General features: G+C 41.9%; 1 protein-coding gene across 1 annotated transcript in view; it reads left to right on the plus strand.

The window, feature by feature from the left end:
• Positions 1 to 6,384, plus strand: part of kif5c (kinesin family member 5C) — a 235,563-nt gene extending 229,179 nt beyond the window's left edge. Inside the window, exon 26 of the mRNA XM_085986689.1 lies at positions 1,119 to 6,384. Within this exon, the coding sequence (XP_085842815.1) occupies position 1,119 (1 nt within the window). The 3' untranslated portion in view covers positions 1,120 to 6,384. The remainder of the gene's footprint in view (positions 1 to 1,118) is intronic.
• Positions 6,385 to 16,177: the final 9,793 nt, after the last annotated feature.

Raw genomic sequence — 16,177 nt, forward strand, 5'->3', positions numbered from 1 at the left:
AAACAGCAAATGAATAAATAACTGGAGACAAAATTGTGGGGGAGGCGGGGGTGTGTAGCTCATAATGTGGAAGACTGCAGCAAAATACAGGAAGACATAGACAGGCTTACAGAGTAGCAAATTAAATTCAATATAGCGTAATTCAGTATAGGAAATGGAGGCCACTTATTCTTTGGAAGGTAGGAAACTAAACGGGGTAGAGCAGCAAAGAGATCTGGGAAATACAGACACATGAATCACTAGAAAGTAGCAACTGAAGTTGATATGGCCATAAAAGATGAAAACAAAATACCAATGTTCCCAGAACTGAGAGATTGCAACTATCGGGAAAGATTGAGCAGACTGGGGCTCTTTTTTTCCTGGAGAAAAAGACTAAGAGGAGACCTGATAGACATCTTTAAAATTAAGATGTGGTTCGATAGACTGGACGTGGAGAAACTGCTTCCATTTGTGGGTGAATCCAGAACAAGGGGCTATAAACATAACATAGGCACTAACAGATCAAATAAAGAATCTAGGAGGACGTTCTTTAGAGGGGTGTGGAACTTCATGCCGTAAGGAATGGTTGAAGCAGATAGCATTGATTAATTTCAGGGGAGGCTTGATGAGGGAAATGGAATCGAGGGAATTATGGAGGCAAGATAGAAAGAGGTCATGAGTGGCGGGAAGCTCGTGTGGCGTATAAACACCAGCATAGATCAGTTGGGCCGAACAGGCTGTTTCTGAGCTGTAGATTCTATGTAATTACATGTAATTTGGCTTGGCGGATACCAGGACTCCCTACTCTTTTTCCTTCCCCTGAGTAGGAAGACATTTTACATCTTATTCAAAGGAAGGCACCTCCAACAATGCAGCACTCCCTCAGTCCTGCATTAAGTGTCATTCTAGATAATGTGGTCAAGTCCCTGGAGGGGCAGTTGAACCTTATCCTTCTGACTCAAGCAAGAGCACTACAAGTGAGCTAGGCTCTATATAAACAATCAATGTTAGCGTTCTTTAAACAAAAGGGTAGAAGTTTAAGTTCACTCGAGATCTGTGGGAATTCCTTCTCAACTGCATGTCCTGTGCTAGCGAAATAAAATGTTGCATAAACTAATGGGAATTTCTTTGTTTTCCAGATTGAGGCTTCAATCTAGCATGCATTACTGACCCAAGACCAACTCATAAACCCTTCAAAAGAAACCTGCATCTAATCATGTACATTTTTCAGAATTGTAGTCATAGTACATTGGCTTTCCCAGGGTCAAGATAAGTATGTATAGAACTGCATTCATCCTACTTCACCTAGCCTCATGGATCATATAATGTATTTGTGTGTGAAAATTAATCCCCAGCCTTTTCCAGGACTGTGCTAAGCTAAAATTATACATTGTATCACAGTGTCTTAGGAAGAATATTACCTTGTATTGTGAGTTTGATTTTTCTGTATGATAAAATGTTTTATTTTATATTTTTGGGTTGTGGGTGGGCAAACATTGCTGCTAAATTATAAATTTTAGGGGAGTGAAAAAGTCAAATATGTGCTTGTAAACTTTTCTAAAAAAAACATTGGCAGCATTGGGCAGCCTGGTCAGTGTAGGTCATCAAAGTGGACAATTTGGACAGCAAATGAACCAGGAGTAGAATGCCTTTTAGTACAAAAACTACAAGCCCTTAACTATGCTAGAATTGTTTGATTTTTACACTTCACTTGAATCACTGAGAATGTCGGAGTGGAAAACTGAAGGTCTCAAAGAAGGACATACATAAATGCAAATTGGCCTTATTTTGGGTCAGAAGAAAACATGGCCGCCTTTAGTACTCGCAAATGAAACTGTTTATATTCTTGTGCAAGAAACACTGGAAAACTGGAAGCAGATGGAACTTGTCCAACTACATAATCTCTTCGGACCTTCAAGAAGAACTCAGTCTGTCAGCTGCCATTAACCTTACTGAGGAAATGAGAAGGACTCATTCTGAATAAAGAGCAGAGCTGTGTGAATTAAAGTATGTTCACTCATGGGTATTTCCATTGATGTCTACCATAAATCAACTGCTAGTTTCATGCCATTTGAACACAGGTAGCTTCAGTGTGGGGACTATACTGGTGTACTGAGAACGTTTGGTCTTGCAGGCAGCATAATCTCTTGTGAGGCAATGACAAACCTCTAAATGCCAACTACATATGTGTTTTATGTTATTGTGTTTAAAAAGAAAACTGCCTCCAGTTAAGGTATTATGGTAGACCAAATGTTCCTAGATATCCTTTGGGAACTGCACATTGACTAAAGTTTGCACTTTATGTACTTACTACATTTTTGTGTGTTTATATTTTTCCTCCCTGTGTTTTCATACGTCTAATTTTGGGCTGTTGGTAATCACCATTCGGATGATCTTTTTTGATGCCTATGACATTGAGTTATTAACAAACCTGCACCATTCCAGTGACTATCTTTAATTTGGTATTGGATCCATACTGCAACTAGATGCTGATCAGCCAATCAGTCCATCTAGTGTCAGAACTCTGGAATATCCGAGCCTTATAGAAGACCATCACTGTGAAAGCTAGCCTTATTGACAAATATACAATTCTTCATATTCATAAATCTCTCACACATTACAGAAACATTTCCACTCTTGACTGGTTCTGGACGAGTCTAAAGCTTTTTTTTGCCCTGATGTCATTGCTCCTTGGACCCAGTCTCATAACTGCATATCAAATTTAACACTGGGTACACAGGCTTTGCTTAGGGACCCAGACTTTAGCATAAGGACATCATATAATGAGAGAAGGGGGCTTCAGATGTGCTCTTTTGATCCCTGCCACTGTTGTACCTAAGATATATAGAACAAAAAAAAAATAACCTTAACTGGGTACGGTCTTCATTTACCATTCAGAGCCAGATGTAGTAAGTAGTGTATTCTATAGCTTGTTGGAGAAAAGCATTTTTGCACCTTGCCAGCTTTGGGCTTTGCAGTTTTGAATGGGACTTTTTACCCAGGCATCAAGTTAATTAAATCAAACTAAACAAGAATACATTGCAGAGAGATGGAGAGTACTAGGAATGACCAGTATTAAATGATAACTTAAGAGGCGGTGGTGAACCAGAGTGATTTCCTCTCCAATCCATTACGAGGAGTGCTCTTACCTGATTGCAGGACTTTGAGATAAGATCTATCTGTCCCTAGTGATTCAAAGACTAAAACCGTGAAGGAATGTGGTAAACCGTTTTCTGTTGAATATGGACATGAGGATTGTTCAAAATCTACTCCCTCCAACTCGTGAATAGGGCCTCGGCACTGGATCTCCAGTGGTGGATTTAGGGCAGCGACGTCCTTCGAGGGTTCCCCTCTTTATTTAGGGGATGCTCATCTCCCAAGATGTGGATGTAAGCAAAGTGGATAATGATATAGTCCACATGGCACTTCAATCATTGGGATTTGGGGCAGAATGCTGGCATTATTGCAGTTGGTGATGTTTATCCAGGGAAAGACAGCCCACATTTCCAACAGATAGTACCTTAGTAGCTCATCAACAAGTAGAGGGGGACTCATTTCTATTTACTGTGCGGAGATAGATATGGCTGGTGTTATGATGCCTGGACCAAGGATTATTTCTCTTGGCCTTCCACTTGCCAGGAGTGGAAAATTTGAAGGCAGTCCCCCAGGTGCCTTACAATCCATCCATATGAATGAAAGATCTATCCCTAAACAAGTTAAGGAATATACTGCAAATGTACATGGCTGGAGATTGACCTGTTTGCATCCCCAGAAAATCATTAGGTCTCTCCGTTCCATTGCAGGATAAGAAATGTGTCTGTGGAAGCGGAGCAATCTTTTTTGTTTTCCAGAACTTAAGAGCCTCTATATGCTTTTCCACTCTTCTGCTCCTCTAAGTGTTACAGAAGGCACACACACCCCAAACAAAAACTCATTCTGATCACGCTGCATTGGCCCAGTCAACCTTGGCTCTTAATCCTAGCACTGAGCAGAACCAACATTCTTGCATGGGCAACCGGGAGCATTCGGAGCCAGAATACTTTTGGCTACGGTATGGCTATTGAACAGTATCAATTTCTGTATCAGTGGCCGAGGGACCTTACTCTGTTCCTGGAAAACTTATACTATCGGGGGTTATAATGTTAAGTGTTCGAATGTTAAGTGGCTAACATTTGCAGCATGGTGAACACTTGCAGTTACTCTCCCTGCTATGCACAGGGCTAATTACATTCTCGGATATCTGTAATATTTGAGCTGGGTCCAAAGCCCAGCTCTATTTGAATTCATGTGGCCACCATCATGGTCTTTCATGACTGTTCACATCAGGTTTGGTAGGTTCTCATGGCTTTATTGAATGGACCTTGCTTACTTCCTAACTTAATGTAATCCCTCATAATAAACTATGGGCCCACTGTTCAAAACTCTTCAAATGTATGACTTGAAGTTCCGTACCATGAAGGCAGCAGTTTTTGTGGCATTACCATGTAAAGTTATAGAAATTACAGCACAAAAGGAGGCTATTTGGCTCTTTAATGGAAGCTATCTTACCCTCTTTCCCTGCCCGTTTCCCATATCTTTCTATATTCTGTTTTCAAATGGTTATCCAATTCCCTATTATAGTCTCTGCCTCAGTAGCTACAGCCAGTAAAGCATTCCTTGTTTTAATAACATTTCTTCTAATTTCTCCCTTCATCCTTCTAGCGATAACCTAAGTCTATGATGCCTTGTTACCAATTCATCAACCGGTGGAAACAATTCTGCCTTCTCAAAACTTTTCAGAATTTTGAAAGCCTCTCTTTACTCAGTAAATGTCTAGGGCCCAGTTAAGAACCATTCTACTTGTTCCACAGCTAATTCTTGGGCTTTTCTTAGTCAAGTTCCATTGACCGTCTGTAAGGCAGCTAAGTGAGTACCCTTTATACATTTACCAAAAGGTTATTGTTTGAATTTGGCCAACACTCTTTAGCACATCTGTTTTGGCAGCAGGGATTAGGGCATCCCAGCTACAATTGAGCCTCACTCTTCCTAAATTGGCACAATTTTTGTATGGCTCTTGAGGGATGTCTGAATGACAAAGGACACAAAGTTACCTACCTTGCAGGGTCTTTGTCATTCTTGAAATGGTATAGTTTCCCTCACTATCCCCTCAGGCTATACTATTATTATTGTTTTATGGTTAGAAAGTTCTTCCGGATGTAGTTTTTAGGATAGTGTAGATCAAAAAGAATGGAGCTATCTAGCAGCCCATGGTCTTTAAAGAGGGTAGGAGCAGAGGGCCTGGTGAACTCTGAATACTGTAGATTGTTTTTAGAAGGTGATTCACAGAGCCAAATGGTGATTCACAGAACCAATCAAATTTGGACTTGTTGATATGGTGTGAGGGGAATGTTAAAATTCTAACAATGATGAAGACTCTACAAGGTAAGTGATCTTATTTTATTACTGCCAACAATGCTGCCCTGCCCCTTCATGTAGGATGACTATACTGCATAGACAAAGAGCTTGCTGAATAAACTGTCAATGCAAGGGGTAATGCAAAATACTTTATTAAATGAACTGATCAACATTTTCCCAGTGACTGTCTTGCTGTTGGCCTTTGTGCACTAGATACTGATCAGCCAGTCAGTCAATCTAGTTTTCAACATTTGAAGAACCAAAGGCTTTCACAAGACTGCGGGAGATTCTAACCAGACAATCCAAGTATTCAATTCACAGTTCAGCCCACTTTTATTTCTTAATTAAATTCCAAGTAACGATTTACTCTTGAACACCTTCTCGCCTTTCATTCCATTACTTCTCCTGTTTATATTTTCGGAACCACTGGATGCTCGTAACCTGAAAGGGTTAGTTCCAACTGTGTGTTTAGCCTGTGTATCTAGGGAACAATGAATCCATACACCGTATTAATGCTGTGTGCCTGCCAAATGACTAACAAGATGTGGGGGGGAAAAAAAATCATCATATTGTTCAATGTTCATTGTCTGTCTCTGGGATGTATTGAGGTATCTTATGACCTGATAGATGTTGGGATGTGAGGCTCTCTGTAGTTTGTGTCTACTTTGTAAGATGTGTATCTGTATTGCAGAAGTGTTTCTCTTATCTGGCTGTGTGTACAGTAGTCTTTAAATATGTTCATTTTAGGTCAACCTATATTTATTAAAAAAAACCTATACAATTATTTTGTTCAAATGGTATAAAAATGAATATTCATGGTCAGCATACAGCAAATGAATACTGCGAGGTATTAAAAAAAAATATGATCAAGTTTGGGGGCAGTCTTTAAAATTTCACTGAAATTGCTGTCCTGTAAGGTGTAAGAATCTGCTATGAAATGACTTGCATGATGTATAATTTACCCGAAATGGTTAATGAAAGTGCTGAAATAAAGTTGATTTAAACCCCAAAGATTCCATTTTCTTTCTTTGAAATGGTAATAAAATCTGAAGATATCTCATAACATGGTGCATTTTATTTGTGACTAACACGCAGACTGTAGCTGCTGCATTGGAACAGAAATACAGCAATGCAACTCTAAACATTTTGATCTACTGTGACCTCGGAGTTTCCTCCATACTGTAAAACGTATGACTTGTTGTAGAGGCTGCTGAGAAACCATTGAAGCCTAATGCTGAAAGGTTGGAATAATTATTCTGTAAGGTGCTTTTTTTTTGGAGCAATCTAGCTCAGTGTCACCAGGTTGTAAAGAAAATGTTAAGCCGCATGGCATATAAATAGAAAGAGGTGACTTTAAAATTGTAGGCAATCAGGAATGACCACATTTAGACCATCATCCAGTTTTGGTCCTTGTGCTTCAAAAAGAGATGTCACGTTATTGGAGAAATTTCAGACAAGAGCTACAAGATTAATATTAGAATTTTTAAGGAGTCAGTTATGGAGAGCAATTCTGTACCTTGGGACTTGGGAAGAGAAGACAAGGGCTAACTTGATGGGCAACTTTACAATTATATGAAAGGGTTTGATAAATGGAAAACCTATGTTTTCCTGGCCCATAAAGAATTCCAGAACCAGTGGTACAGAGCCACGAAAAGTAAACACAGTCCCACCCTTGAAGTATGACTCCTGAAATACAGCTGTCTTGACGAAGGAACTCACCTGATCCAAAAAAAAACCTTGTGACTCTTCTGACTCTCCATCGGAAGACATGCACTCGGCAAGACGTTCCAGTTAAACCCTTGTTGCACCCGGGCCCCCTTCTGTTTTCAGATGAGTATCTACACAGTCACTTTATATCGTGAGTCAAAGAATACCTCTCAAAGTATAAAATGAAGCCACCCTCACAGGGGAAGAAAATGCAGCTGAAGCTCATGTGTCAGAGTGGGTTGGCCACTCAACTAAAATCATCTGTGAGAACCCCAGGTACTGATTAACTCTCCTACATACAGATTCAGAGGAGGCTAAGTTCAGGCAGCAGCCACATTGACTGTCGAGAGTTCCACAAATCCTTCACAGCCGCTTGTGAAAATAGCTTGACAAGGGAATGAAACCATGCCATGAGTCCTTAAAACCCCTAGCTCCCCCCAATGGCACTGCTAATACAGAGACTATCCAGAATGGAACTGAGCTATACATACCAGGAAGGCTCAGATTCAAAGACCAATCTGTGCAGAATGTGTTGATATCCACTGGGATGGTATTAGGGGTAGTACATTGGCTTTAGTGCCACTGGGCTAGAGAGGGGAACAGCGGTTAGGATTCTCTGCTTCTGACTGACCCAGTGACTTGGAAAACGTGCATATGTGGATAGTGAATGAGGACAGAATCAGGCTCGGCTGTGATGAACACCGTCATCAAATCGCCTGCCAAAATTCACTTTCCCAGCTTATACATTGATGCAGGGAGCTTGAGTGAGCTATTGATGGGCTCCACGGTACCATACACCAGTAGGAGTCAGCAACTTGAGGGGAAGAAAACATTGGAGGGAGATGGAATAATCATGTTGCGTGTGTAGGGTAGATTCCTGCAGCCAGCCCCCTCTACTAATTGTGAAGAGTATAGCATTATGCTTTAAATGTATCTCTGGTTGATTTTTTTCCATTGCTTATTGTCCCCAGATCTCATTTTATCAGAAGCATAATTATATTGTTTCTGTGCAGCGGAGTGAAGTCTGCACAACCTATACTGAGATTTATTAAGGGAAATTCAATAGGGTTTTTTTCCTTCCCTGTGGCAGATCAGATGTACTCTCGCTATAAAAACATAAAAAAGGAATGGAAAAAGGTATTCAACCTATCTTTCTTTGCCCTTTTGTTTTAGTTCCATGAACGGAATCTACACAGACCACTTTTTTTAGTCTCAATTTTGCCTTGGGACAAATTCCATATCTCATATTCTTTTATTGCTTCCTGTTGAATCAGGAATCTATTCTTTTTAATTGAATACTTTAGCTGAGTCCACATTTACTGTGCCAGATAACATTCTGTTCCATAAGCTCATTTTAAATGGGAAGTAACTTTTTTAAAGCTTAGTTTCTCTGATGCTCTTTTAGCTTAATATTAAGAGCCCCAAATGCACCCCACTGATTTGAATTCATAACTTTGAAAATTAATATATTTTTCCCTTCCCTTCACCATCCTCATTTGCTTTCTAGAATTCAAAATTAACTCTCTTAGCGCCTCTGTTTTCCCTCATAAACAAAATGGAACTGCTTATAATCAAGGACACTTCTCAGCCCCATACTACCTCCTACCATCCACTATGCAAAACTCACCCAGTGCTAACCAATATCTTTTACTTCTGATGACGAATTGGGACAACAAAGCATCATACACGTAGGCTCGTAGCTTATAATGCACCCAAGAGACATTCAATCTGAATAACCTGATAACCAAAGTTGTGGTAAGTGTTGGGAAGAATATTGGTTCTCTGCTGCCTTGAAGTTTCCTAGGGAATTGAACCTTTGGGTTCCTCAAGATTGAAGCCCCCCCCCACCCTCCCAATACTTGGGCACTTTGGTAAGCAACTGGTGCAGGTTACAGATTACTAAAGTAAGTAAGTATAATTTATAAAAAGGTGGACTTGGCCACAACAATCTTAACAATGAATAGGAACGACACAGGGATGGTTCTACACATCACTAACTCCTGTTCAGATAATGAGGAGAGGGGAGGAGTGGAGAGATGCTGCTTCCTCACACCCGCATACAGCTCCCTTTTGGCTGCTGCATCACTCAGTGAGAGGGAGCACTGCTTTTGCTCTTCACAGCAGTGTGATTGGTTCACCTCTCACTTACATGGGTATCTTGTATCTCAACATTGCACAGAGTTTATGAAAAAGCATTAGTTTAAAAAAAACTGCACTGATCATCCCTCATTGTGGCCTTGCAAATGATTCAGCCAATGCACACCTGAATGACTCAGTGAGAAGCTTAGCTATACAGGCTAGAAAGATCCTAGATTCAACACCCAGTCTGTGATGAGTTAGCTGTAAGAAGGATGGACTTGCATTTATATAGCGCCTTTCATGATCACCAGACATCCCAAAGTGCTTTACACCCAATGAAGTATTTTTGAAGTGTAGTCACTGTTGTAATGTAGGAAACACAGCAGCCAATTTGCGCACAGTAAGCTCCCACAATGTGGTACTGACCAGATAATCTGTTTTTGTGATGTTGATTGAGGGATAAATATTGGCCAGGACACCAGGGATAACTCCCCTGCTCTTCTTCGAAATAGCAAAAAAGTGCTTAAAATTAATTACGGAAGTTACGCAGAGCGATAGTACTGGGTTTCAAAAATAATGCCAAGGATCTCAGATGTTCAATGCATTTTGTCCGACTGCCCAGCCTTTGCTTCTTGGAACAGTATTATTATACCACATGAATGAGCCCCACCAGATTAAATCCCTACCTGCTACAAGGAAGTCGTTACAACACGACAGACTGGGAACATATAGACATGAATGATTTCCACCTAACCTTCATCTTGTCTTTTCAAAATGAAAAACTTTTTTGTTTTTTTCATCTGACGCTGAATGTTCTGATGCCTGCCCTTGGCGCTACTGGCTGAGGGAGTTCCCCTGAGGAGACTGGCATTGCCCTTACTACAAGGTGATAATAAATATTGTTTTAAGTCTGTAACGTGGAGGGAAACAGATTTAACTTGCTGTTAACTTGGGCTTGCTGCTGATAGAGGAAACTTGGATATTTATTACCTGGCTGTTAGTGGCATCAAGTCCAGCAGTGCTTGTGTCCTACTCCCTCACTTTGTGAAGTGTAAGTCATGGTCTAAATGTAGGGGCTTAGAGAGTTACATAAGAACATAAGAAATAAGAGCAGGAGTAGGTCATTCGGCCCTTCGAGCCTGCTCCACCATTCAATGAGATCATGGCTGATCTTCTGCCTCAACTCCATTCACCGGCCCTATCGCCATATCCCTTGATGCCCTTACTAGTCAGAAATCTATCGACTTCTGTTTTGAATATACCCAATGACTGAGCCTCCACAGCCCTCTGGGGTAGAGAATTCCAAAGATTCACCACCCTCTGTGTGAAGAAATTTCTTCTCATCTCAGTCCTGAATGGCCTACCTATTATCTTGAGGCTGTGGCCCCTGGTTCTAAACTCCCCAGCTAAGGGAAACATTCTCCCAGCATCCATCCTATCAAGCCCTGTAATAATTTTGTATGCTTCAATGAGATCCCCTCTCATTCTTCTGAATTCAAGAGAATACAGGCCTAGTTTACTCAATCTCCTCTCATACAACAGTCCCACCATCTCAGGAATCAATCTTGTGAACCTTCGTTGGGGCTTGTAATAAGGGAACAGCTATAATTATGGGGGATTTTAACTTTCATATTAACTGGACAAATCAAATTGGGCAGGGCAGCCTTGAGGAAGAGTTCATTGAGTGTATTAGGGATGGGTTTCTTGAGCAGTATGTAACTGAACCGACCAGGGGGCAGGCAATCTTAGATCTGGTCCTGTGTAATGAGACAGGATTAATTAAAAATGTCCTAGTAAAGGATCTCCTTGGAACGAGTGACCATAACATGGTTGAATTCTATATTCAATTAGAGGGTGAGAAGGTTGGGTCTCAAACAAATGTACTGAGCTTGAATAAAGGAGACTATGAAGGTATGAGAGTGGAAGTGATTAGAGTGGACTGGGAAAATAGATTAAAGGGTAAGACGGTACATGATCAGTGGTGTACATTCAAGGAGTTATTTTACAACTTTCAAAAAATATATATTCCACTGAGGAAAAAAGGGTGTAAAAAAAAAGATAGCCATCCGTGGCTAAGTAAAGTAATAAAGGATAGTATCCAACTAAAAACAAGGGCATATAAGGTAGCCAAATCTAGTGTGAGGATAGAAGATTGGGAAGTCTTTAAAAGACAGCAAAAAATAACTAAAAGATTGATTAAGAAAGGGAAAATAGATTATGAAAGTAAATTAGCTAAAAATATAAAAACAGATAGCAAGAGTTTCTATAGTTATATAAAAAGAAAAAGGGTGGCTAAAGTAAATGTTGGTCCCTTAGAGGATGAGACCAGGAAATTAATGGTGGGAAACATGGAGATGGCAAAAACGCTGAACAAATATTTTGTATCAGTCTTTACAGTAGAGGACACTAAGAATATCCCAACACTGGGCAAACAGGGGGCTCTGGGGGGGAGGAGCTAAATACGATTAAAATCACTAAGGAAGTGGTACTCGGTAAAATAATGGGACTTAAGGCGGATAAATCCCCTGGACCTGATGGCTTACATCCTAGGGTCTTGAGGGAAGTGGCGGTAGGGATTGTGGATGCATTGGTAATAATTTTCCAAAACTCCCTGGACTCAGCAAAGGTCCCGGCAGATTGGAAAACTGCTAATGTAACACCCTTATTTAAAAAGGGTAATAGACAGAAAGCAGGAAACTATAGACCAGTTAGCCTAACATCTGTCATTGGGAAAATGCTGGAGTCCTTCATTAAGGAAGCAATAGCAGGGCATTTGGAAAATCATAATGCAGTCAAGCAGAGTCAGCATGGTTTTATGAAAGAGAAATCATGTTTAACAAATTTGCTGGAGTTCTTTGAGGATGTAACAAGTAGGGTGGGCAAAGGTGAGCCAGTGGATGTGGTGTATTTGGATTTCCGGAAGGCATTCAATAAGGTGCCACATAAGAGGTTACTGCATAAGATAGAGTTCACGGAGTTGGGGGTAATATATTAGCATGGATAGAGAATTGGCTAACTAACAGAAAGCAGAGAGTTGGGATAAATGGGTCATTTTCCGGTTGGCAATGGTAACTAGTGGGGTGCCACAGGAATCAGTGCTGGGGCCTCAACTATTTACAATCTACTATAATGACTTGGATGAAGGGACCGAGTGTAATATAGCCAAGTTTGCGGATGATAAAAAGATGGGTGGGAAAGAAGTTGTGCAGAGGACTCAAAGAACCTGCAAAGGGATATAGACAGGCTAAGTGAGTGGGCAAACATTTGGCAGATGGAGTATAATGTGGGAAAGTGCGAGGTTATCCACTTTGGCAGGAAAAATAAAGAAGCAAATTATTATTTAAATGGAGAGAGAATACAAAATGCTACAGTTCAGAGGGACCTGGGGGTCCTTGTGCATGAAACACAAAAAGTTAGCATGCAGGCACAGCAAGTAATCAAAAAGGCAAATGGAATGTTAGCCTTTATTTCAAGGGGGTTGGAGTATAAAAGCAGGGAAGTCCTGCTACAACTGTACAGGGTATTGGTGAGACCACACCTTGAGTACTGCGTACAGTTTTGGTCTGCTTATTTTAGGAAGGATATACTTGCATTGGAGGCAGTTCAGAGACGATTCACTAGGTTAATTCCAGAGATAAGGGGGTTGACTTATGAAGAAAGGTTGAACAGGTTGGGCCTATACTCATTGGAATTTAGAAGAATGAGAGGTGAGCTTATCGAAACATATAAGATACTGAGGGGGCTCGACAAGGTAGATGCAGAGAGGATGTTTCCCCTCGTGGGGAAATCTAGAACTCAGGGGCATAGTTTCAGAATAAAAGGTAAGCCTTTTAGAACTGAGATGAGGAAAAATTTCTTCTCTCAGATGGTCGTAAATCTGTGGAATTCTCTGCCCCAAAGAGCTGTGGGGGCTGGGTCATAGACAGGTTTTTGCAAGATAAGGGAATGAAGGGTTATGGGGAGTGGGCAGGGAAGTGGCTTTGAGCCCAAGATCAGCCATGATCTTATTGACTGGCGGAGCAGGCTCGAGGGGCCAAGTGGCCTAATCCTGCTCCTATTTCTTATGTTCTTATGTTCAAAGGGGGAAACATTTGGTTGGCTAGCGCCTCCCATTAACGCCTCTGCGGGGTGATAACGGGGCACTAGGAACTTAGCGCCCGAGCGTGGTGATTTTAGCGCCGCTCGCGAAATTGACCAGTCGCTTTGCGGCACCGTTAAACACAACCGCCACGATCTCCTGCGCCCGCAGATCGTGACATCAGTCAAGCGTGCAACGCCCCGGTAGTGCACCGGACCGGATATTGAGTTGCGCCCCCTGCATTAGCGCCTGCTGCTAAGAACGACAGGTAGAGGGGAATGTCTTCAAGTTGGGAAGGGGCTGGGGGAGCGCTATTTAAAGGCAGGCACTTCCTGCCTTTTCTTGTCGGCACAATGTTTGGTACACACAGGTTGAGAGGGAGAGAGACGTCTGGCGAGATTGAACGCCCTCAGCACCACTTTTGAGGTTCCTAATCGCCGAGCTCTTTCCCTGGGTCTATCCATTAGTGTTTCCGACACAATTGCTTTAGAGGTCTCTCCAGGCCAAATTCAAGGCTGCAATGAGCAGGATGTGGCTGGCCAGCAAGATGGCCCCTCCCCTTTAAGAACTGGACGGCACCAGTCTGTCTGGCTTCCATGGTAACTGACATCACCTGAACTTCGGTAGCGTTCTGAGTTAGCGCCTTGCTCCCCGACATTTGCGCCTTAAGAGAGGTGTGTAGCGCCTGATTTAGTGCTCAAATCACCTCCAGGGGCGATAGAGGCGAATTTTGCAGTCGGAGGCGATAATTAGCGCCGGGCGCTAAACCTTGCGCCTGGCCGATATTAGCACCCCAAAATGGACAATACCCAATTTTTCCCCCAAAGATACTATTCCTTCTGATGGGGGAATCAAGAACGAGATGACATAATCTTAAAACTCTCTCCTACAAAAGGCTGTGGATTCTGGGACAATTGGAACTTTCAACACTGAGATCGATAGATTTCTGTTCAGTAAGGGCATCAAGAGAAATGGATCTAAGAGTAGATGGAACTGAGGTACAGATCAACCATGATTAGTGTAGTTAATGCTTGCTGCAACATGCTTGTTCGTGCCAACTTTAACTAAGGTGTTATCAAAGTAGCACCATGCCCTGTTGTGGTTTCATGCAAATCTGTAATTGAATGGCGGAGCAGCCTTGAGAGGCTGAATGGCCTATATCTGTTCCTATGTACAAGACCTCACTCTGAGACATACGTTAGTCCCTCAGAATGAGGATTCCCTTTCATCCAATCTCCTCTAACTACACAGTTAGAGTTCTTGTAGTTCTCAAGGTTTTTGATACACTTGTATCAATCTATTATGGTTTGTGATACACTTGCATCAGTGTATTGTGGTGTGTGATTTTATCTGTACTATGTGTGATAGTCCTAGTAACATCCTTGAAATGGCTGTTCATCCTTGTTATTAGGCTTGAGCACAAAATCTAGACGGACACTTCAGTGCAGTACTGAGGGAGTGCTGCACTGTCAGAGGTGCCGCCTTTCGGATGAGACATTAAACCGAGGCTCGTCTGCTCTCTCAGGTGGATGTAAAAGATTCCATAACAGTATTTTGAAGAAGAGCATGGGAGTTCGTCCCGGTTTCGTGGTTAGTATTTATTTGTCACCCAACATCACTAAAACAGACTATCTGGTGATTATCTCATTGCTATTTGTGGGACCTTACTGTGCACAAAATGGCTGCCATGTTTCCTACCATACAACTTCAAAAAGTACTTAATGGGCTATAAAAAGCTTTAGAACGTCCTGAAGTCGTGAAAGGGGCTATATAAATGTAAATGCAAATTCTTTCTTTCTTATTGATACAGTACGTGCGTCCAGTTTGACCTCTGCTATTTGAGAACTGTTCACAGGAATCACAGGAACCCCACAATGCAGATAGAGGCCATTTCGGCCCATCGAGCCTGCACCGACACATATCCCACCCTATCCCCGTAACCCCACATATTTAATCCCCCTAACACTAAGGGTCAATTTATCATAGCCAATCAACCTAACCCGCACATCTTTGGACTGTGGGAGGAAACCGGAGCACCCGGAGGAAACCCACGCAAACACGGGGAGAATGTGCAAACTCCACACAGACAGTCGCCCGAGGCCGGATTCGAACCCGGGTCCCTGGCGCTGTGAGGCAACAGTGCTAACCACTATGCCACCGTACTGTTCCGCTGCACTGCAGTAGCAGAGTGTCCTGGGCACTCCATTAGTTCAGTGCAGACTCTCAATCAGTGGGGATGTACTTGAATCTCCCATTCATCTGACATTTGACTCCATTGGCTGTCACTTTGACCGGAGAGGAGAAGAGCCCGGTAATAATGGAGGGCTTTATTTAGGGTGAAGCAGTAATCCCACTCTATTAAGTATTCAGGTGGTGCAGATGAGCTTACTGATCTGAACGCTGTTAATCTGTGGGATAGTTGGTGAGTACACGCTTGTCAAGAGCCCTGTTAGTTGAGGAGAAGCATTGTGTCAAAGATTGACCTGGTTATGTTGATGATACAAAGTTGTCAATCTTCTGACTTTTGAGAGGCGGGAAGCTGGCTTTTAGTAAATGAACACCCTCTTGTAAAAAAATGTTGCTCCTCTCCCACCTCCAAAATAGAGAGTCTGAGCAGGGCGCTTGAAGAATAAAGGCAACCGAAAGCTAGTTAACTTCAAAAATTGAGGAACATTCAATTTAAAATTTAAATAGAGAGGGAATCATAGAATGAGACAGCACAGAAGGAGGCCATTCAGCCCATCGTGCCTGTGCCGGCTCTTTGAAAGAGCTATCCAATTAGTCCCACTCCCTCCTGCTCTTTCCCCGTAGCCCTGCAATTTAATCCCCTTCAAGTATTTATCCAGTTCCCTTTCGAAAGTTATTACTGAATCTGCTTCCACAACCATTTCAGGCAGATCATAGCAACTCGCTGTGTAATTCTTTTTCCTCATGTCACCT

Source organism: Somniosus microcephalus, chromosome 4 (genome assembly GCF_052327205.1).
Source record: "Somniosus microcephalus isolate GS21.2 chromosome 4, FLI_Smic_1.0, whole genome shotgun sequence".
NCBI lineage: Eukaryota > Metazoa > Chordata > Chondrichthyes > Squaliformes > Somniosidae > Somniosus > Somniosus microcephalus.